General features: G+C 40.1%; 1 protein-coding gene across 1 annotated transcript in view; it reads right to left on the reverse strand.

Moving 5' to 3' along the window:
• Nwd2 (NACHT and WD repeat domain containing 2) overlaps nt 1-23,220 on the reverse strand; it is a 122,741-nt gene that overhangs the window by 34,259 nt on the left and 65,262 nt on the right. Inside the window, exon 5 of the mRNA XM_048364122.1 lies at nt 21,576-21,692. Within this exon, the coding sequence (XP_048220079.1) occupies nt 21,576-21,692 (117 nt within the window). The remainder of the gene's footprint in view (nt 1-21,575; nt 21,693-23,220) is intronic.

Here is a 23,220-nt window from a genome sequence, read left to right on the forward strand (position 1 = left end):
GGGTGAAAGATCACAGGCAAGAAAATAGGCTTTGAAATCCAACTGCTGAGATCTGGGACTTGAACGTAGGACCTGCTGCTGCGTTTGCTCATTGGCTAGGGCTCTACCAACTGGGGACACCTTCAACCCCAGAGATCTGAAATATCTTATGTCATATTGGCTGTTTGGCCCTGGGTGGTTCCTTTAACCTCATGCCTCAGTCTCTCCAGTAAAACAGCTCACTAAAGTGCACACTGCTCAAGATTTGTGCAGACTACTTAGTGCTGTGAACAAGGCCTGGCCCATAGCAAGCATTTAGTCAACATTAGCTATTTTAATTGGAAGCAGTGGTGATGAGATTGTGCAACTTGCTCAGTCACGGAGTTAAACAGTGTGCTTCAATCACAGGTTTATGTTTCTGTGAGATGGGAGATGTATTTTCAATTTGGAATTAATTTGGAAGAGATAGTCTTCCACCAAATGAATGTTCACGAAGAGACCCTTCAATGACTGCAGCATGGTTGGTGTGGAACCCGCAGGCAGTGAACAGAGAGTAACAGAAAGATGCCAGAAGCAGGGCAAGAGGGAGACGGTTGCCAGGGTAACTGGTTGCTTGGGGCAAGTATTTGGCAAAAGGTGCTGGAGAAATGCAATTTCTTTGAACGGCATCTAATGAAAATACTCTGTGCTTAGTGAAGCGAAGGGGAGAATGATGGAGAATGGGTAATAAGGGCTCTGAAATCAGCTTCCTCCAGCACAGGCTACTTAATGGCAAGTACAGCACTGGTAGCCCTGGAGGATACAATGATTCTGGGTTACACCAAAAAGAATGTGGTGGAGTTAAGCATGATAGAGTTAGTTTCCTGTTTGGAGGTGGAAGTTAGGAAACTCTTATCCACAGTGAGATGCAAATGGATAGAGCAGGTGACTTTATATAAAGCCCTTTTCAATTCATATCCTGGGCTGTCCTCTTAAGGCAGTCCTGATTTATGTATCAAGATCTGAGTTGAACTACACCAGCACGGATAAAGGGATGTGTGAGATCGGTAGAAGCCACTGCTGGCTGGAGATGGGTAATTGTGCCTGCAGTGAGCAGAGCAAGTCAAGGCAGCAGTCTTGGTAGAGCCGATGTGAAATGTTTAAACCAGGCTGCATTCATCAGCATTCTCCAGAGAAACAGAACTACCAGGACTGGGGTATTTGTGTACTTAAAAAATTTTACTATATAAAAGGAATTGGCCCACCAGATTATGATTTCAGGGGCTGCCAGAGCCAAGTCTGCTGTAAGAGAGGTGGGAAGCTGTAGACCCCAGGAAGAGGTGATATTGCAGCTGGAATCAGATAGCATCTGCAGGCAGAATCTCTTCTTCCTTAGGAAACCACAGTCTTTATAATGTGGGCCCACCCATTATAAAGGGTGATCTGCCTGGTTCAATGTCTCCTGACTTAAATGTCAATTTCATAAAAAAAATATGACCACAACAAATCCTAGATTATTGTTCGACTAAATACCTGTGTGTTCTGGCCTAGTCAAAAAGTTTTTTTTGAATGTAATTCGAATTGGCTGTTGCTTAGCCAATTTGACATATAAATCTAGCTATCCCAGGACTCGTGTTGAAACCTCAGAAGTCACTGAAACCCAACCTAAAGGCAACCGTCTCCTTCAATATACAGAAGAGGAATTTCCAGACAAGACACATCCTCTATGCTGAATAAAATGTGGCCATCCCATTTCAGAGATTCTCCTGCATAAAAGACAAAGCTGGAAGAGGATTCATTGGGGGAAAGGAGTCACTAAGCTTTCCCCCTCTCCCTGCACTAAGTGGCTCTTCCCCTACCCCTTCTCCATCAATAGAGGAAAGTTCAATCTACAGGGAAGGAGGATGCCACATTTTATTTCCTGTTGAGCTAAAGTTGCTCACGGAATCTTCTCAAGGGAAGGACTGGGGTGAATCACACTTAAGAGATTTCTTGAGAGAACCAGATGGCTCCAGGAGCTTTGGAAGGTTTGCATATCTGGAGATGGGAGACTGGTTCCTGCTTTCCTAATTGAGAACTGTGAAGGCAATTAATTGCCTGAAGAGAGCCACTCCCAAAGGCAGGGTAGCACCTCAGCCTAGAGTGGTCATGGGAAAGCACAGGACAAATGGGACTTCATACAAGAAGGTTTCTTGGTTGGGTGGGACCTCTACCAGTGAGCTGAAATAAGAGTTGGACTGCAAGGGAGGAATTGGTCAGAAGGGGCTGGGAATATGGCCTAGTGGTAGAGTGCTTGCCCTTGTATACATGAAGCCCTGGGTTCTACTCTGCAGCACCATATAAACAGAAAAAGGCAGAAGTGGTGCTGTGGCTCAAGTGGCAGAGTGCTAGCCTTGAGCAAAAAGAAGCCAGGGACAGTGCTCAGGCCCTGAGTTCAAGCTCCATGGAGGACTGGCAAAAAAAAAAAAAAAGCAAAACAGAATTGGGTGGAAGTCACAAGAGGACAATCAGATAATATCACATGTATCAAAATGGATATCCTTACTAAAGACCTCTTCTCACTAGCCATTCCCCATGTTAATGGATTTTACTGTCGTCCTGTTAATGTCTTAGTCTCACCCTATTGAGTTTCTTGCTGTATCATGTGGAAATAACACAGGGGGCTATATAAGGAAATTATCAGTAAAGGAGGATCTCAGAGGGAAAGCAGTTACTGTCCAGGTAACAATGGCTGAAATTGTTTACTCAGTACTTCTTGTGTGATTAAAAGGTGGAAAACACTGGGCAGATTAGAGGTGTAAAGACTTTCAGGTTCACATCATGTGTCCCTCTTCCTCATTTCATTTCATTCTCCTTTCTTAGAAGATGTAGTAAAGGAAGAATATATATGTATATAAACACATACATACATATATGCACACATACATACACACATATGCCAGTCCTGGGGCTTGAACTCAGGACCTGAGCACAGTCCCTGAGTCCCTGCTCAAGGCTAGCACTCTACCACTTGAGCCACAGCACCACTTGCGGCTTTTTCTCTTTATGTGGTACTGAGGAATCAAACCCAGGGCTTCATGCATGTTAGGTAAGCACTCTACTACTAAGCCACATTCCCAGCCCCCAAATAATCATATTTGAAAGCCTATTCATTTCTAAATTTCTTTTACCAAGGAAAGTAATTATTATTTTTCTTTTCAAAGTTTAATCTTGTATTCCCTGTTTAGGGACTCAGGAATCTTACTAATTCGGGTAGCTGGAGAGCTGGAGGCAGGCAATTGAAGCCCATCCCATGGAGCAGAAAGTGGTGACATGGAAGAGGGTGTTGGCTAAGAGGAAACCTCAGAAGGAGTGACAGCTGATAAAAGTCCATTTTACTTCAGGGACTGCGAAGAAGTAATGAGGAAAGCGAGCAAGCCAGTGACCGGGAACTGCTAGAACTCACTTTTCTGACACATTTTGAAGAACTGAAATACAATGGTCCTGACTGGACTAAGAGACTCAAAGGTCTATCATGGTGTCTAGCAGTAGTATTTGCTCCCATCCTGCATTGTTGTATGCCTGGACTATCTTCTTTGGAGATTTTTAGGTTATATATGAAAAACTAGGAAATCTCTCTTCCTTTTAATCATAAGGTTCAGACCTTTTTTTAGATGGTAATACATAACCAGGAAATAATAAAAGAGCCTTGATTAAAATAAATAAATAAATAAGAAGTGACTGAAATTCTTGGAGAACTTCCTCATAAAATTTGTTTTAAGGGTCAACTGTTTTTCATGTATAACTTCTAACAGAGAAATGATATGAACACAAAGCCCAACAAAATGCTGATTATTCATAGCATAAAGGACCATTTTCTCCAAATCCCAACTTTTCTTTGATTATCATCAAGGTCATAGTTTTTTCCGGATGTTTTCTGCTAGCCTGAAGTGGACTCTTTGTTTTCTACGAAAAGAGCTCCACATTCTTGGCTTGCTTGTCACTGCCTGCTCCTTCTCACTTCCTGTGACTCCATAGGGCAGAGCCAATGTTTTCAGAAAAGGGAATCAAGCTTGGAGATGGCTGGACATGATTTATGACAGAGCCAGATTGAGGTCAAGAGATTTCTGATGAGTCCACAAAGTTCACAGACATCCTAGAGTGAAAAGACAGACTTCCTTGGTACTTGGAAATTCTCCAATAGTGAGGCCAGCTCATGTGGTTTTAAGAAGTCTCTTGAGGGGCCAGACAACTTGGAGAGGGGAACGCATGCTAAGGTGTAGAAGTAGCCCACTGCAGAGATGCCGACTGAGTGTTCTGCTTAGTGAGAAGCTCTGTGGGGTGATGCTTGGGAAGCTAAACCCAAGTTGTATGGAGCTGAGATGCCGCCATTGAGAAGGGTAGCTGCCTGCTCTCTATCCAATTTTAATGTTCTCTTCCTTGCTCAACTAACTTTACTCCAGGACATTCTCACATCAACGGCATCTCTAGTTCTCGGTGGGGGAAGGAGAATTCTACCCCCTAGAAAATGATGGGGGTGTATCCTAGCAGCCAGTGGACAGAGGCAAAGAGATGCTGTTAAATATCCCACAGTGTACATTACAACGCCCCCTAGAGGGACATTTAGCTGAAAAGAGAACTGAGGCTGGGCAGTCCTGATATAAATGGTTAGCTGGAGCTATTAAATGATTACACATATGTTTGATTATGCTCTAGTCTTCAGTTTTCATGAGTGCTTTCTGGACTCAAGCCCAAGAAATGTACTCTTAGGTATATTATGTCACCCATTCATAAGTCATCACCAAATATTTCTCTCTTTACTTTTTTTCCCTCAACATCTAAAACACCCTCCCAGAGATTTTTGTTTTCTATTATAAAATCATTTTATACTCTGATTGAAACAAGATGATTATTAACATCAATCCTTTATATCTATGCCCTTTCATTTCTCTGCACTCAACTATCTACATGAAATCTTCTCGAACCCCAAACACACCCCGTGCACCATAGCAGGCATGTTATTCTGCTAGCAGGTGTTATCCTGAGCAGGTGAAGAGAATTTCCCCTCTATATGGAGATATAGCCCAAGAATTGAGATCAAGAACAGTACCAAAGCCTCTACATGCTTGTTACCTTACCTATGACCAATTTAACTGACAGGTTCAGCATAGTAAGAGAGGAACAACAATAAAATAGAACAATATGCTGCAATAGAACAATATGCTATAATAGCAGTGTTTTCTTTCTCAGAGGGGTCAAGAAGGATCTTAACATTTTCCAACAATGGTTGAATGCAAGTGACTCTGTTGGCATTGCCATTGTGGTTGGGGGAGATTGCATAGTGTGGCTGCTCTGGTTTCGATGTCCTTCTCTGCTGGAATTCTGGGCATATCTTCCCTCTGAGCCCACAACACAGATCTTGAGTGTGGGTAGTATATCTTTTTTAACTACTTGTCACCCATTTTGCAGTGTGGGGTTTCTGATGGACAATCATTAATGCTTTCCTACTTCCTAGGAGACAGAGCAGACATCATCAACTCACCACAGTTTCTGCTTGAAAAGTAAATGGTTAAAGTTATTTATGTACTCAACGATATGGAAGTACATGCCCCCAAACAACGTTTGTGAAAGCAACAACAAAAAAACCAATGATGTGGATACGTATACTCTAACTTAAATGTATTTGGTGAGTGAACTGTAACAGGTTAAGTTCCACAAAGTTACCTTACTGGAAGATAAAAGGAACACCTTCACATGGCATATTGAAAATAATTACAACAATGATATACCACTTGTTTCCATAATGTGGAGTTCATTTCACTTAGCATCATGTGCTCATACGGGAAAAGCTATTGGGCTATTGTTTTTTCTTATTTTTTCTCTGGTATTCCCTTCCTGTGATTTTATCCCTGCTATCACTGTATCTGATCTTAGAACCCTGGACACTATATATACATGTGTATTAGAACTCGGAAGGGGAAAGGGAATACCAAAATCAAGAAACAAAGGATAAAAAGACAAACCATTCCAAAAGCAATACTTACAAAACCATTTGGTGTAAACAAATGTACAACTCATGGGAGGGAAAGGGAAAGGGGGAGGGGAGAGGTGGGAGAAAAATAAGGGAGGAGATAACAAGTTGAACAAGAAATGTACTCACTGCTTACATATGAAACTGTAACCCCTCTGTACTTCACTTTGACAAACTAAAAACAAAAAATAGAACAACTTACAATGGGCTCAGGGAAACAGATCAGTGCTTTCCATTTTGACTCCCCCTTACTTTTGAAAAGCCCTCCTAAAATGAAGTGATCCATTCATTGAAACTAGGACAGGTTTTGAAATATCCACTGAAGTCTTTCATGAAGATTTTCTGCTAACCACCAGCTTGGCTTGGCAGATCATTTGAACTCTCCAGGTTAAAATGATCAGACCTAAGAAAATCTGGACGAACTGATCATCATCTGTCAGGTCTTCACTGGTTCTAATTTTTTTTTTTTTTAATGGATTCGAGACTCCAACTCTGCACCTCAACACAAATCTTAGTGCCTAAACTATTCACTCCCTTCCCCAGTTTAGTGTTTAATAATTTCATTGTATGTAATTCTTAAATTTTGTGAAATAACACACATAGTCTTATTCTTTTTCCTCTCTTTTTTTCTTCCTCTCCCTCTGTTTTTCTGTCTTCCTCTCAGTGTGTATTTAATTAAGCACCACCATAACCCTAGGCTATGTCCTCTAGTTTGACCACTAGGGGGAGCCCTTGCATTTAAAGAAGGGACAGTGCAAGTCTAGATTCTGAACTTCACAGAGCAAAGTAAAATACTATGCATACGACTTAACCCAATTTTACATCGAGATCTAAGTTATTTATTTTATAAGAAAAGGAGCCTGGCCTTTGGAAATGTAAGAAATACATAAGGAAGGAGAATCTCTCTGTCTCTGTGTGTGTGTGGGGGGGGTGTGTGCGTGTGTGGGGTATGTTGCCTCTCTCTGATTTCACTACTACCACTCCCTCCTGCATTCCAATTTAGTTCAGTAAACCATGCCCAGAAAGGCTGAGTGTTATAAGAAGAGTAAATGGCATACATTGTTATACTATCACTGCAAAGCCATTAGAGTGGAGGGACAGGTTCAAAATCCAATGCCCAAGCTCCAAAGAGTCTGAGGCACATTGAAAAATTCTTTTCTCTAAGAGTTTGAAATTAAGACTTTATGCTTGCTAGGGAAGTGTTCAACCACATGAGCCACAAGCACATCCCTTTTGCTCTAGTTATTTTCATGTTCTTTTCCCCAGGTGGCTCTTACCTCTGCCATGTGTTTAAGATTACAGGTATGAACCACCACAATTTTTTTTTTCTGTTTTGGGCTGGCCTCATGTTCTGTTTCTTCTAGATGGTGCTATTGTAGGAAAATTTCCTGTCTCTTGCTTGAATAGTGGGATTAATAATGACGCATCTAGTGAATTGGAAATATTAGTGTGGACAAGGAACAAATAGGCTTAAGGATGAAAAAAGTAGACATTGATTTCTGGATGTATAATATTTGAGATTGAGATATATCTAAGTAGAGACAGAGCTCTGAGCAAAGCTTAGAACTGGGACAGCTGTTTATGTCCAGATGATACAGAGAGCTGAGTTAGTACCAGAAAACCTTCCTCAGAGCTTGTATTTAGGGAGAGTCAGGAAGCACCCAGGTACATACCACCATAGAGGTAGGGTAAAAACGTTGGCTAGATTTTTTCAGAAAATGCATGACATTGCCCTGTTGAATTTTCTAGTTAGGAAAATATCTACAAATGCATAATGGTTTTATGTCAACATACTTTTGCTTAGAATTCATGTATTTTCTTTCTTTTTGGGGGCTCAACTGCAGTTTGTGTCAGTCTTTTCCTATACTTCTAGATAACATTAGCACGGTTAAGCTGTGGAAATACCCGGAAGGCTTTCTTTATACAGAAAATAGCAAAACTTCATGTGATGAACAGTACGGTGCATAAATCCCACAAAATCCCTACATATCCCACATCAAGAGAAGGAGTAAAGCTACTTGAGTGTTCATATAACAACATCTCTGTGATAACCACGTTGGGAGTGAGGTGGGCTTTCAGAGATTTTGAAAATATCTCATTCGATCTCTGAATGACGTCCTTATAAAACTCCATCTTAGACCACACTGAATGATCATGCAGCTAAGAAAGAGCTCTGACTCTGTGGTCACCCACATCTGTGTTAATGAGAATAACTGGCTTGTATTGTGCAGTTGCTAGCAATTATGATTCTTCTTAGTGATAATCATACTGGAAATCTCTCCATCGCCCCAACCATTAGTTTCTGTTCTAACAGTTATGTGGGTGTGTTATTGGTGATATTTTGTCAAATTTGTTTCCATGTTTCCATTTGTGTTCTGATGGTGTGGCACATGGTTTCATGGAGGGTTTGTCCATTTGCTTAGTGTTAAGGAGGAAGCTGTTTTCTGTTCCCAATGTTTCTATGTAGAGAGATATCTATGAAGGTAACACTTTGGATTTCTTGCCTTTCTCATTGGGGTAGAGCAACAAATTTAGGGTGATGTGGCTGGGCATCGTGTGTGTGTGTGTGTGTGTGTGTGTGTGTGTGTGTGTGTGTTTGTGTATCCCAGTTAGCAGAGAGATCATATTCTGTTCTTCTCTGGGCAATAAACATCATAGAGGCAGGGCTTTTCTGGGAGGCTTAATGCTGTCCAACTGTGGGTAGGTTAAGTCTATTGCAAATTGGCTTGAATATTTGCAACCTAGGTGCAGAGAAAAGGGGAGAAGGGGAGTTTCTTAGTCTTTATTGTCTGACTACTGTGTTTCTCTCTTTGGTTCAATATGTAAGTAGGAGAAAGAGGACTTTTAAAGGAGCCTCATATTTCCGACCCCTGGTGTGTTCAGCTAGAGAAACTGGGCAAATGAAAATTTTAGGGGAGGCGAAGTTCGTGACTTTAGGTCTCCAAGGTTAGAAAAAAGGAGCCAAGGAGTCATGTGTCTCGATCTTGGCAGGTGATAGGTCTCTATATTGTTCCACTCAGCGTGTTTCTAGCTAAAATGGCTGAAGAGGCTTCTGGAATTTGCAGGTATGAACCCTGTGGAATTCCCACTTGGACTGGGGGTGGCTTTACCCACAAGTGAGTGATTCTTTTTATTCAGGTATGAAGATGCAAGTAAGGCTTCCCAGCCTGGGAAGACAAAATGGAGTCCAAGGAGTAGTAAAGTTTTAGATAGCGGGGGGCTGAAAGCTTTTCTTGTTTCTCCCCTCTTTTCAGCTCTATCTGTTGCAGGACTTGCAGAAGCAGACTTCACTGAGTTTTGTATGTGCTGCAGAACACCAATAGATTCCAGCTCTGACTGACTCATACAAGGCCCAGGGGAGGCAGCATTATTCTGGCTGCTGCAGAGGGAATTGGTAGCGCTGACCTCTTGGGATCATGTGGCCTGCCTGAGGCTCTCAAGAGTCACCTGCGAAGGGCTGTATAATAAATAATATAAATAGATATTCCATGTTCTTGGGTAGAGGTAGAGAACAGTTCAATGACATGTTTGAAAACCCATCGGTTTATCACTAGGAATCAGGAAAGGAATGGAGAGCAGAAGGATTTTGAAAACCGTGCTTCAATTTGACAATCCTAACAAGGGCAGAGGATGAGTGAAAAAATACACAAGGTAAACAGGATGAAAGCTAAAAGGAAGAAAAGTTTTCACGAGGGATTGGCTGATATCCTAAGATGAATGAGCTAGATAGGAAATCTCTGAAGGCCAGACAAGACAGCATTCAAATAAAGGACATGTCTAAGTCCATGTACTCATAAACAAGGGTCTCAGAAAAGTGGAGAGACCTTAAATTACTATTAGATCACAGAGCGTGACATGGCCTAGAGAAACTGAATTGATAAAGGATCAAAAGCTCAGAAAGCTCAGAAAGCACCTCTAGGGGGTGCTAGAATCCTAAAAAGGTTTGCAAACAAAACCTTTCTGAGAGTTATCACTTAGGTGGAATTCTCTAGAAATAGATGGGACATATTTGAGAGTTCTCTAGCATATCAAGAAAATTTTCAGCCAGGAGCATTTTTTAAAGATTGCTACTATAGAACAAAAAACATTCAGGAAGAATTGGTCCTCAGGCTTTGAACTATCACAAACTCAGGGAAAACAGTTGGTTTTCCTGCATATGAAAGTGCAGTCTAATTTTTGATATCAATCTTTTTGAAAATTTAGATGGAAGTCACCAATTTTCATGGCATTAGTCAGACAAACAATCCCAAAGAAAACCATGACAAATTTTGAGAGGATCCCATCAATTAAGAAGGTGAAGCCCACTCATGTGAGCTCTGAGCTGGGAACTCTGTAGAGCAAGTCTTTGCTTCTCTCTACCATTATTCTTCCCAACCAGTAGGGGGCTCACTCACAAAGGATGGCATACATAAAGGGTTCTTTCAACTTGTATTCTCATAAGGTGACATGGGCACCATAGGGCACATTTCGGGCTTCTCAGAGTGAGGTGCAGGAGGGTTGAGGAATTTGGATGGCAAGGATAGATCATTCTCTTTTGAAAGAGGGTGTTGAATTGAAGCCATTCCCTTTAATGGCTTTCTCATCAAGAAGGTGACATTTTAATTTTCATGTAGCTCATTCTATCAGTTTCTCAGCAGGTTCTGAATTTAAGCAGGCAGAGAAGAATATTCACTTCTCTGCTAAGCCCCTAACTCCTGGGCTTCATCAAGGCTAGGGAGAATGTCTGTTGGGAGCCGTTTTTCAGAATTGATGCAGAATGTAGATGCTCCAAATTCCACCTGCCTGGGTGGGTGCACATTCCAGTTGGGTCTGTTACTGGCTGTAAATTCTCTTACTGAGCACTTAGTGGCTTATGTCTGTGAGCAGCGACTAAGAATGCTAAGATCTAGATGATCACAGTTTAAAGCCACTTTGGGGAAAAACAAGCTTGAGAAACTCCATTTATTAACCAGTAGAAATCTGGGCTGAGCTGTGGCCCAAATGGTAGAGCACTGGCTAAGCAAGCAACAAACCCTGAGTTCAAACCCTAGTACTAGCAAAAGCAAAGAATAAAAACATCTACAGGATCATTTGGAAATTGATTAATGTAACATCTACCTCATAAAACTTTTTGGGGGAACCAAGTGAGATAATATAGGGTACTTATAAAAATCTGTTTGGTCTCCCATTTGTGGTTCCTTAAAATATAGCTACTAATAATCATGACTGGTGTTTAATTAATTGCCTTTTATAAAGAATACCCTGTTTAAGCAATTACAGCATAGGACCTCATTTGATCTTCACAAAACTTGTGTTGTAGGCACTAATATTTAAAATTTGTAAATGAAGCAATTGAAGCTGGGAGAGATTACAAAAATTTGTGAAAGGACACATTATGTGAATAGTAGACAGATATATGAACTTCAACAGTCTGAATTTAGAGGCCCTACTCTTCAACATTACACAATGACCCCCTCCAATAACATTTATTATATAACGACTACTTATTATGAGTCAGGCACACATGAGGAGCTTGGGCTAATACAATTTCTCCAATCCTATGAAAGTAAGACCATAAGCTTTGCAGTCAGATGGTGTGCTTTTGAATTCCATCTCTGTGCTTTTGTAACCTAGCATTCTTGGGGGAATTTTGTTAATCTCTCCGAGCCTCAAATTCTCATGTAGAAATTGAGATCACAATACCGAAATCTCAAAATGTTTGCCATAAAGATTTAATAAGAGAATATTCAGTATTTGCTGCACTAGAAGCAATCAATGAAGTGTGTGTGTGTGTGTGTGTGTGTGTGTGTATGTGTGTGTGTGTCTGTATATGTGTGTATGGTACCAGGGCTAGAACTTGAGTCTTTGCATTTGCTGGGCAGGTGTTCTTACCTGAGCCATGCCTCCAGCCCTGACTTTTACTAGTAGTATGGGGTTTCAATACCAGTTAGGCTTTTATGTAGCTGTGATAACAGGCATGCCCAGTTCTTTGTTAATGAAGGGTCTGGTGAACTTTCAGCAAGGGCTGCTTATTCTCCCAATCTTAGTTTTCCAAGAGGCTAGGATCATAGATGAGAGCCACTGGCACCTAGCTGAAATGCCTTATTCTTTTTTTTTTTTTTTGCTAGTCCTGGGGCTTGAACTCAGGGCCTGGGTACTGTCCCTGGCTTCTTTTTGCTCAAGGCTAGCACTCTGCCACTTGAGCCACAGCACCACCTTTGACCATTTTCTATATATGTGGTGCTGGGAAATTGAACCCAGGGCTTCATGTATACGAAGCAAACACTCTTGCCACTAGGCCATATTCCCAGCCCCTGAAATGCCTCATTCTTAATTATTATCTTTATTTATGAACAATAAGCTAAAAGCTCCCTTATTCAAAAGTGGCAGAATCAACTTCATGTCTTCATGTACCAAATCCCCAAAATAAAAAAAGTTGTTTTCCCCTTGCTTTCCATCTCATTACTGTTTCACTAATTTTCCAGATTCTCTAGTGCTAAGGTTTCCCCACACCCCTCAGTTTTGTTGTGGAGAACAGAGCCATTCTTTAAAAAATACCAGGGGATGCAGCAATGGATTCCCAAATGCATCCCTGGAATTGCTTTGGGGCCTCTGGCAGTGAATACAACAGGTGTGTATATTGGAGAGAAGACAAAGTGTCTCATCTATGGCTCCAAGGAGGATGGCTCTGCCCTCATTGTACTGGAAGTGTTTGTTGGTAAAACCAGAGCAAAGAAAACCAGAACAACAACAACAAAATCTCTCTGAGAGCCACAGTCTTGCAGCCAGAGGCCCTGCGCTCAGGCAACTGCTTCATCCTGTATGAATGCATGTTCTTAGTCCTGTGCTATAACTCTGTGTCTCAATTTACCCAAATTAACAAGAAGAATAATGAAATCTTGATAGCTCCTGAGGATGATACGAGGATTTGCTGGTAAGGCATCTGAAATGTGCTTTGTAATGCACACGTGCATGGAAACCAAGTGAATTAAAGGGTTTGAATTTGGGCTCTTCATTTTCTGCCTGATTCTGGTGTGTTACTCAACTTCTCTGTGCCACCATTTGTCAAATATGTCCCTCAGATTTTATAACTTAGAAAGAATTCCCAAATTCAGATGGTGGTAGTATTTGGAGGGGATGTATACGGAAGGTAGCTAGATAAGGTCACAGGGTGAAAACCTCAGGCTGGCACTAATAGCCTCTAAGAGAGGAGAAAGATTGTAGTGGTTACAGACTTGCTGTGTCTTCTCCATCATGTCACGATGTACCATCAAGCCTCTCACCAGTTGCCAAGCAAATATCAGAATCATGAGCCAAATATACTTAAAAAAATTTTTTTTGGCCGGTCCTGGGTCATGAACTCAGGGCCTGAGCACTGTCCCAGTCTTCTTTTTGCTCAAGGCTAGCACTCTGCCACTTGAACCACAGCACCACCTTTGACCATTTTCTATATATGTGGTGCTGGGAAATTGAACCCAGGGCTTCATGTTTATGAGGCAAGCACTCTTGCCACTAGGCCATATTCCCAGCCCAAATATACTTTTATTCTTGGTTTTCTTGTCTGTCCTGAGGCTTGAACTCAGGGCCTGGATGCTGTCCCTGAATCCTTTGTTTCCTCAATGCTAGGCTAGTGCTTTACCACATTGAGCCACAGCAGCACTTTGTTTCTGAGTGGTTAATTGGAGATAAGAGTTTCACGGGGACTTTTCTGCCCTGTCTGACTTTGAACTGTGATCCTCAGATCTCAGTCTTTTGAGTAGCTAGGATTGTAGGCATGAGCCACTGGCTCCTCGATATACTTCTATTCTTTATAACGTCTTTGGTCTCAGGTAATTTTGTTAATAGAACACAGGCAAAGACGGAAGCACTAGGTAGCTTAAGATCTGCAAGCAATGCTTTCTGTCTGCTTTATCTTTCCATTAATTTCTTTGAAACAGGGTCTTACTAAAAAGCCCTGGCAGTCTTGAACTTTTCATGCTCTTTCCTCAGCCTTGTGAGTACTGGGATGATATGTGTATACCACCACACTCAGTTTCTGTTCTTAAAATTGATGGATGACATCACCTCCTCTGAGTATGTCGAATCTTACTGTGAAAAACCCACAAAGCAAAATAGAACTGCTCTATCTTTACTGAATCTTACACACCACAAAATACTGGGCAAATTCATGGATTCTGAAATGGTTTTATCATGGAATTATGAGGACAGAAGAGACCAGTGTTCTTTTGAGGGGGCGGGAGCGTATAGAGTGGGCTAGAGGACCCAGAAGATTCCAAGTGATGGCACATTTGCCAAACTTCAGCTCTCCTTTATACAACCTTACAACAAATGAAATAAAACTATTTGTTTCTAGTTTCTAATCGTAAAGCCATAAACACTAATGCTTCCTCCCCAAGCAACTATAAAACAAATGAGACATGTGTTTTCAGCAAAATGTCCAAGACTTCAAACAACCCAACTTTTAAAGGAATAAATTGTTGAGCCCGGAATTACAGAGAAAGCACAGATTTTTTTTTTTAATTATAAAATTGTCTTTAGAGAAGACACATGATATGGGTGGGTGCTACACTGAAATAACATTTTTGCAAAAGTCATCCAACTGTAAGGCTCAACAACACAAAAGTCAGTCAAATAGAGACAAATATACATTGAGGTGAGGCAGAGAAATGAGCATCTGTTCTTGGAGGCCCCGAGGTTTGAACTCGGGGAGCTCTCCTTGATCATTACATCCTGAGTGTTCCTCTTCATTTTGCTGGTTGTTTGAAGGCTTCTCTGGGACATGTTGGGTTCTGCTGACCTACCTTTGTCAGGTTTGACTCAACTATTTGAAATTTTGCCATTTGTTTAACCAGGAAATGTGGGTTCCTTGTTCAGAAGGTTTTCTGAGCATTTGGGTTCATTTAGAAAACCTGTGCTAGAGTCTATCAAAATGCATTACCTGGCAACTGGCACTTGAAAGGGTTGTGTGTGTGCATGTGTGTGTATGTGTGCGCGTGCACGTGCACATGCGTCCATCAAAAGAGGGAGATAAGTGAATGAAGAATGGAAGTGGGGGTAGAATGCAGTCATAATATTCAATATATAGCTTATGAAATTAAGCAAACTGAGGGGAGTGGTTGGGCTGGAGGAATGAGGGAGAATAATGAAAGGGGTGGCATCAATCAAGATGCGTCGTATTCAAAAATGGATTTCTTGAACGGCAGCTAGTTAAAGATAATAAAAATATAATTAATTAATAAAACACTTGTGCTGACAATTGGCAGGGAAAAACATATAAGGTACAGAAAAATCTAATTGTTTGTGTTGGCAGTCTCTGTTGTAATTTGCCCTCAAATAATAAATGTTAAATCTCTCTTGCCTTGGGGGGGGGGGATTCTATATGACTGCTCTACAAATAAAACAAAATAACAACAATGAAAACAAGAAAAATATTTGTTTGAAAGTGTATTCTAAATTTCCAAATTAATGTTAGTGGTCTTTTTGGTGTCATTCTGTGCATGCTTATTAGTCTGCATGTATGGTGGTTGGCTTAATAGAGGACTTTATCTCAAAAATAACCAGCAAAAAAGACAGTGAAAGGCTTTACTACAACTGCAGTAGTTTCAGAGCTTTACATTCAAACCCCAGTAGTGCCAAACTGTGTTCAAAGTTTGGAAAGAAACCTTACCAAGCAGGTGTCCTCTAACTTAAAATGGTCAGTGATGCCAGCTCTTTACAGGTTTATGTAGGTTCTTATTTAGAAATCACTAGAGCATTTTTTTTTCAATTGCTGCTTCGAAAAATTAGCCATGGCTACTATAGGTTTCTCTGTCATTGCTATTTGATCGTCTTACATAACAATTTGCAGTCAAGCCCATAGAGGGTGACTCTTACAAGTACTCATTTGTCAAACTCATTTATTTCTAGGTAATTCCTACTTGGGAGCTGTCCCTTCTAATCTCTTTGTTTCTTAATTTTGTCCAAAAGCCAATGTCTTGTTGGCACAGAATCCCAGCTGACTCTCTGTCAACCCCTTTCAATGTGGGATCTGACCAAGCTGGGACAACAAGAAGAGACCTACGGGGACAATGCGGATCCTAGTAATGAGAGGCCATTCGCAGACAAACAATTTGGGAAAAACCATTCAGATAAGAGGGCATGCTGTTTGTGCCTGCATCTTCAAAACTTACTGAAGCTGAGACATTAAAAAATAGTTTGTAAACATGATTACCTGATACCCATGCCTGTTGATCTGCTAACTAGAAGGGAACTTGTACTCTTGTCTTTCCACCCACTACTTCTATAGGTGTAGAAGAGATGCAAATGCTCTTCCTCCTTATTGAACCCTACATGGTAATGCTTTAGCCAAGTCTGATTCCTTTCTTCTACAGGTTCTAAAACTAAAAATATCTAGCATAAGGGTTAACTCTGCTACACAGATGAATGATGAGTCAGGCAATATTCTAAAATAAAAGGGCATAGATATTACAATGATGACTACCCTAGGGGGAACCCGTGTTATGTTTAAATAGATTGCTGTCTTTGGTTAATAGATTAAGACAGGTTCATATCAGCATTCAGAAATTAGCCCATCAAGTCTTTCAACTCAAAACACAAGCCATCATCAAAGAAGGGCTCTTATAAATAAATACCTCATCATGGTTGTCTGGTTCCTTCCTTTTCTAGGGCCTCTATTGTCTATTTTATTCTTTTAAGCCATTGGACCTTTTTTTTTTTTGGTGCTGGTCCTGGGGCTTGAATTCAGGGCCTGGGCTCTGTCCCTGAACCTCTCTGTGCTCAAGGCTAGTGCTCTACTGCTTGAGCCACATCCCCACTTCTGGCTTTTTCCATTTATATGGTAATGAGGAGTCAAACTCTGGGCTTCATACATGCTAGGCAAACACTCTACCACTAAGCCACATTCCCAGCCTCTTAATCTTTTAACCAGATTTGTTTCTTCTGGAGTTCTGGCTATAAAGTTTCCAATAATGCTGCAATGTGACTTTCATCCTCTAAGCTGTGATCCTCCAGTGTCTCTTGGCCCCTGGAACTGGCATGTATACTATTTTCTTCTGATAATCAATAATCCATGGGAACCACTCCATGGTCCTCTGTCAGAAAAAACAAATACATAAGCAGGGATATCTTTGTGACCCTATTCAGCTGAAAACAGTTGAAATCCCTAGGTACAACTACTTAAAGACAATACAAAGTTAAAAAAAGATACAAAAAAGTAAGGCATTTGCGCTGCTCTACTAAAACTAGGATTGATTTTGTTCTCCTGTCAACTAATAATGAACAATGACAAAGAAAAATATAGGCCATTTAGAAAGGAAAACATCAATCCTTCAATACTCCCTTAATGATTTATAAGTTGCCATGGCTACTTCTAAGACTGGTCCTCCCTAGCTTAAGGAGTGACCCAAAATACAACTAAACTCTCCACTTCATCACCATCAAAAAGTACTGATGTATCTGTAGGCCAAAGAGAGCACTGTACCCTGCTAACAAAAGTGCTCAAGGAAATACAATTCCTTTTAATGATGCATGGACAATACTGCACTTAGTGGCCCTTAAGTAAACTTTCATGAGAACCCTTTAATTAAGAGCTCACATTTATGCACAGCATATCATCAATATTATTGTAACAAAATGTACTGGGGAAATGGGCATGCACAGTTGAAAAACATATGGTCACTACCTGCCACCCAAAACTATCTATCATGAAGTACCTCGGATCTAGGAGGGAACATCTTTGGTCAAGATGCAAAAAAACAACAGTGGCATCTTACATATACACTTATCAAAATTATGATTTTTAAATTATATACTGCTGAGAAATATTTATAATAAAGTATTAGGAAAGAAGTCTCCTAAGAGGTCTAACACTATGCATTAAGGGAGTGAATTCTGGAATAGGAAAACCTGGGTTTGTCCTCACCTGTGTGAATGTTTCCTTGGCAACCTTGGGCGAGTTACAAAGTCTTTCTAGGCATCTATCTTTTTGGGGGAGACAAAGAGAATTGCAACAGTAATACCCATGGTGAGGAGATTTTTAATCCTATTAGGTGAAGACATACAGATAATAGCAGAGGGCCTGGCGTTATTGGTGCTTTCTCTTTAATTACCTGCAACTTTGAAATTCCTTTAACAAGCGTTAGTTTATAGTAGGCACGACTATAGTAATATGCTTGGTTATTAACATACTATTCTTAAAATATTAAGGAAGAATCGAGCAGATTCTAACAAATAGAAGTAGTTGAAAATTTTAATCAAAGAATCTTAACTGCTGTCAAATGCCTACATCAGGCATCGAGGTCAATTAAGGTGAATATGTTTTTCTTATAGATGTCTCTTCAAAATTTAATGAAGAAATAATTTAAGAGTATTTTCAAAGGCAATTAGAAAAGAAAAAAGATGTGAATGTATGTGTGCGTGTTATTAAAACTGCTTTTTCTCGGTTAAAAAAAGAAAAAAGATGTATTGATGAAAATATCAAAATGTATTGATTAAAACTATCAAATTTCTTTGGGGCAAATCATTTGCCTTCAGTAAATTTCAGCTTCAGAGTTGCTCTGTGGGGTTGTAGGTGTGGGTACCTGTAGGTAAAGGAGCTAGTCTATGTGGGGGTACCAAGACCCTAGGTACAGCTTACACTGTACAGGATTCCGTGATGAAGACTGGTAGCCTAAATTCCAGACACCATCTAAATTTGATCAGGTAGGCTCATTCATTCCAGATGACGTAGTTATGAAACAAAGTAAGAAGTCAGGGCAGACCTCATTTAGCCTCTTGCCCTTCCCTGGCATTTTTTCTCCCTTAAAGAAATGAGATGCCAAGATGGATATGATGACTACTACAGTACTACAGATTCTTTTTGTGCATGTTTCATCTGCTACTTTGGAAAAAGTTGAGTTCTGAACTTCCCTGAGACTGCCACAGTCAATTAAGACACAATTGCTTCCCCACTGTTGGCTAATTGGGGTCACCTCTAGAACTGATTTAAGTTGGAGAGCAGTTAATATCCACTTTCACAGGAATAGAATTCAAAGTCTCTTCCAGTTTCTTCTTCTAAGGCTAAGTATAATCCATTAGCCTGGTGGGTTTTTTTTGGGGGGGGGAGGAGGTAGGGTATAGGAAAATAACTTTATAAGTAATGGAAAGTATCCATATCCAACCCACTTGTGTGAAGAAATATATTTTAAGTTATGTACATTATGGTGGGCGATATATGAACATTTGGTTCTAGTCCATAAATGCTTACCATAAGTACTAGTTTCAAAATCTTGGGGCACTCATGATTACCAATGCATTACAATACACACTGTGTACAAGGAAATAAACAGGGATTCCTTCTGCCCAACTTAGAATCAAACAGGCAAAAGATTACCTCTTCCATAACTAGGTATCACATGCAAATAAAACACATTGTTAAGTTGTCTCAAGCTATTCATTTCACATATGCACAATAGCTGCGCAGGAACATCACAATTCCTCTCTGAAAGGCAACATTCCTCTTGTATTGCAGTATGCTATTTTGTGGACTAGAGAGTAAGATAAATGGATTGGGAAGATTTGAGAGATCTTCCCAGACTCTGCTTGCTACACTGAGGTAGACGTTGTCTTCGGCCTCAACCTTGAACTGTCTCTGAGGACCTGGAAAATGTCTTTTAATTCCTCTTCCATTGCTAACAGTTAAGATAACAAGACTTTTAGATGGGAGGTTGCATTCTTTTTTCAGATTAAAGATCACTGTTTTCAGATGCTCAGACTTCAAACTTCCTAAACAAAGTATGTCTCTCTTTTATGTGTGTGTATACACACATATGTGTGTATACACACAGACATATATATTAAAGTTATCTTTAAGTAGTTGTACAAGTAAGTTGCCATCTAACAAGGCAGTTTATTAATACAAGCTATCTATGTTATTGTGAAGCTCTCTTAAAGGTCTACCTGCTCCGACTCCATCCTCTACCCAGTAGTGAAAGTGGCTCTTCAATGAATCTATAAAGAAGCACTTCAAGCTTCTTTTTAGCTTTCTGCTTCAATCTTTTGCTCCATTTCTGGCACTTCCCTTGTCACTTAGAGTAAAAATAAAATATTCATAATCACCTTCAGGACTATTGAATTACTTTAAGGAGTTTTTCTTCCCAAAACAAATGGTTCCCAATTGTATTGGAGCATAGCAATGAAGACTTCTCTTGATTTTTTTTCCAAGCCCTTTGCATGCTTATGAGAGTGGAAGTATCTTACTCTGGCAGCGCCCTCCCCCACCCCTTCATTCATACTGCTTCCCCTAGTGTGGCCTGTTGGTTCTCTGATGATGCCAAGAATATGCCCAACCCCTGTCCTTGGAAAGCTCAGACCTGGAATGCTTATCTGGATCTTTCCACCTGTCTTCTCATCTAATATCTCCAGTTACTCTATTGAAAATAGCAAATCTCTTTCCTCTCTGGCATTTTTCTCTCCTCTTTCATTCCTTTATTTTCTTTCTCGTCTTCCTACTTATATCTGACACTATTTTGTTTCTTTGTTTTGCTTGTCCTCTCTCTTTTCAGTCCACAAAGGAATGCAAGCTCTCTGAAGGGAGGATGTTTATTTCTTCTTAGTCTTGAGGGCTAAATCATAAAAAACAGATCTCCCCAAATGACAATATTATATGGGTCACTTACCATACTTCTAGTACTATTCTGCATATACAGAGTCATTATGTACTTCACTGTCCTTGCTAAGAACTTTACTATCAGGTGGTCAGATTTCTGAAATTGTCTCTATAGGATTTTTTTTAATTCTATGGAGGCTGAATATAACTAAATATATATATATATGCAAGTAATTGTCAAAATACTTTTGTTAGTACATTGTACCTAGCTTTTAGAGGTGTGATATGATAGTTTTATACTAGCATTGACTAATCAGTTTCACAGCATCCTCTGTTATTAGAGAACTTTCCAATGCATTGGGAGGTTCTGTTTGGATTCAAGACAGGAAATGAAGGCAGAGATTTTGCACAATCGCCTGCCATGGAATGACCCACTTACCTTCCTACCACTGTGCTTACATACAGGAGTGAGCATTCTTAGAAAATAATACAGAACCAATAACAATGTTTCACTTGAAAAAGACATGTAGCCTACAATGAACTTTGCCTGCAAATCACTGCAGAAACTAAAACCTTTCACAGAGCACTGTATCCCATCATCAGATTTGACATAGTATACATGGTTCCTTTTAATAATGTTTCAGATGCTGTGTTTTAAAAATGCCAGAGTTCTAATGCTAAGCAACAGAAATACCATGATTGGAGAAACTGTCCAATGGAGCGGGCTAATTATTATAGGACTGAAAGAGTAATCCGGATGGCTGATCACAAGGTCTATAAACTGTTGTCGAACTCAAGTCATTCCTTCGATTAGCATTTCAAATTATTCATTGCTAATTTGCAGCACTTCTTATGACAAGCTGAAGAAGGTTTGTTTTCACACATTCAGGGCAGGGAGACAGACAGTCTACGTTTTAACAATGGATATTTAAAAAAAAAAGTTTGCTCCTGACTCCGTGCAAAGCTTTTTAAGAATCACAAATCAGCAAGCATTCTCACATTCATTTATGCTTAATATAAGACATTAGTTTTTTTTATACCCACAACAAAACATGGACCTGCAGAAGTTTTCAAGCAATCTTCCAGCAGCTTCATGCGCATCTTCTGTAGCTCAGGATTGTCCCAATCATCTTCCTCCACTCCCCAGTACAGGTCTATGACCTGGGAACAAATGGATGAGGCAGCATTAGATTTCTGTGTGGAAAATTACACTTAGCTGTGGCCTTTGTACTTACGCACAAGGTCATTCTGCAGCATGTTTTCCTTTAGTGAAGACTATTTGTGTGTGTGTGTGTGTGTGTGTGTGTGTGTGTGTGTGTGTGTGCACGCCATTACTGGGTATTGAATTCAGGCCTTGGTTCTGTCCCTTTGTGTTTCTGATCAAGGCTGGCCCTCTATCACTTGTGCCACAGCTCCACTTCCAGCTTTGTGGTATTTAATTGGAGATAAGAGTCATACAGACTTCTCCCAGGTTAGCTTTGAACCAACCTCAGCCTCCTAAGTATCTAAGATTATAGGCATGGGCCACTGATGCCTGGCAGTAAATGATTTTTAAGATCCTTCTAAAGAGATATTTTTCATACATAATGGGTTTGGAATGAGTATTATAGTTTGTTTCTGATTTTACTATTCACGGGAATGAGGAAAAAAGGAAATCCAAAATAACAGAGGGTTTGGAGTCTACAATTTAATTACACTGAAAGAGTAATAGGATTAAAAAAAGACATGGATGTGTCTGGGACATATTTTCCACATTACTTATGACAAGTAAATCACAGCAAAAATATGACCACATGCTCTATTATGTGAAGGGAAAAATCACAATGGGAATTAACATATACTAATCTGGTCACTCATCTGCATTTCTTTAAAAAAAATCAAAGACAAAGAAACCCAGAAACTCCCATAAATAGCATACCTCATCCCAGAGAACAGATATTTGCTTATATCTGTTTTATCTGCAAGCACTTCAGCTTTCATCCATATATATCTGAAGGACATACACTGGAGAACGGTGCAAGGTGCATATTCCTGAGAAGTGAGGATAATAGGACCTTCTATCTCCTGACTTCAAAGACTCCTGGGGCCCATCCTGCAAGTCTGTAAAAACTTTCACAAGCATGCTATTTGAAAAGTGCAAGAAAGATCAGTAGTGGATCATTTCTTTTACTGGACTGCTATATGCATAAAGTAAATGTTTCCAATTGCAGCTTTGAAGATTTTTTTCCTCTTTTTCCTTCCCTTAGTTTTCACAAGAAGGAACAGGAAATTCCCAGGCCTCTCTTGTCCTTCTGAGAACAGTTCAGTGAGACAGAAGCAAAGCCTTTGGGCTTCCTCCACTGCCCAGGCAGAACCCAAGCACTTGGTGTGCATCTTGTTTCTTGGCTGTAGCCCTATATCAGATATTTGACTTGGATTTGAGTTTTCACAAGGCCAATACACCTATGATAGCTTCTTTACAAAATAGTCCTTTGGGCCGTTCCATGGGTGTTTATTACAGGCGAGACTAACATCACTGATATGAGAGTTCTTCCCTTGAATCTACCTTAAAAACGTTTAGTATCACAATATCAAGGAAAGGGATATCTGAGATAGAAATGAGAACTTCACTGATGGATCTGAGATGTCTAGCTCTAGATGTGGCTATTTGAAATTAGATATAAATGAATATACCTTAACAATTCAGTTT

The sequence above is a fragment of the Perognathus longimembris genome, chromosome 16, assembly GCF_023159225.1.
Source record: "Perognathus longimembris pacificus isolate PPM17 chromosome 16, ASM2315922v1, whole genome shotgun sequence".
Taxonomy (NCBI): Eukaryota; Metazoa; Chordata; class Mammalia; order Rodentia; family Heteromyidae; genus Perognathus; species Perognathus longimembris.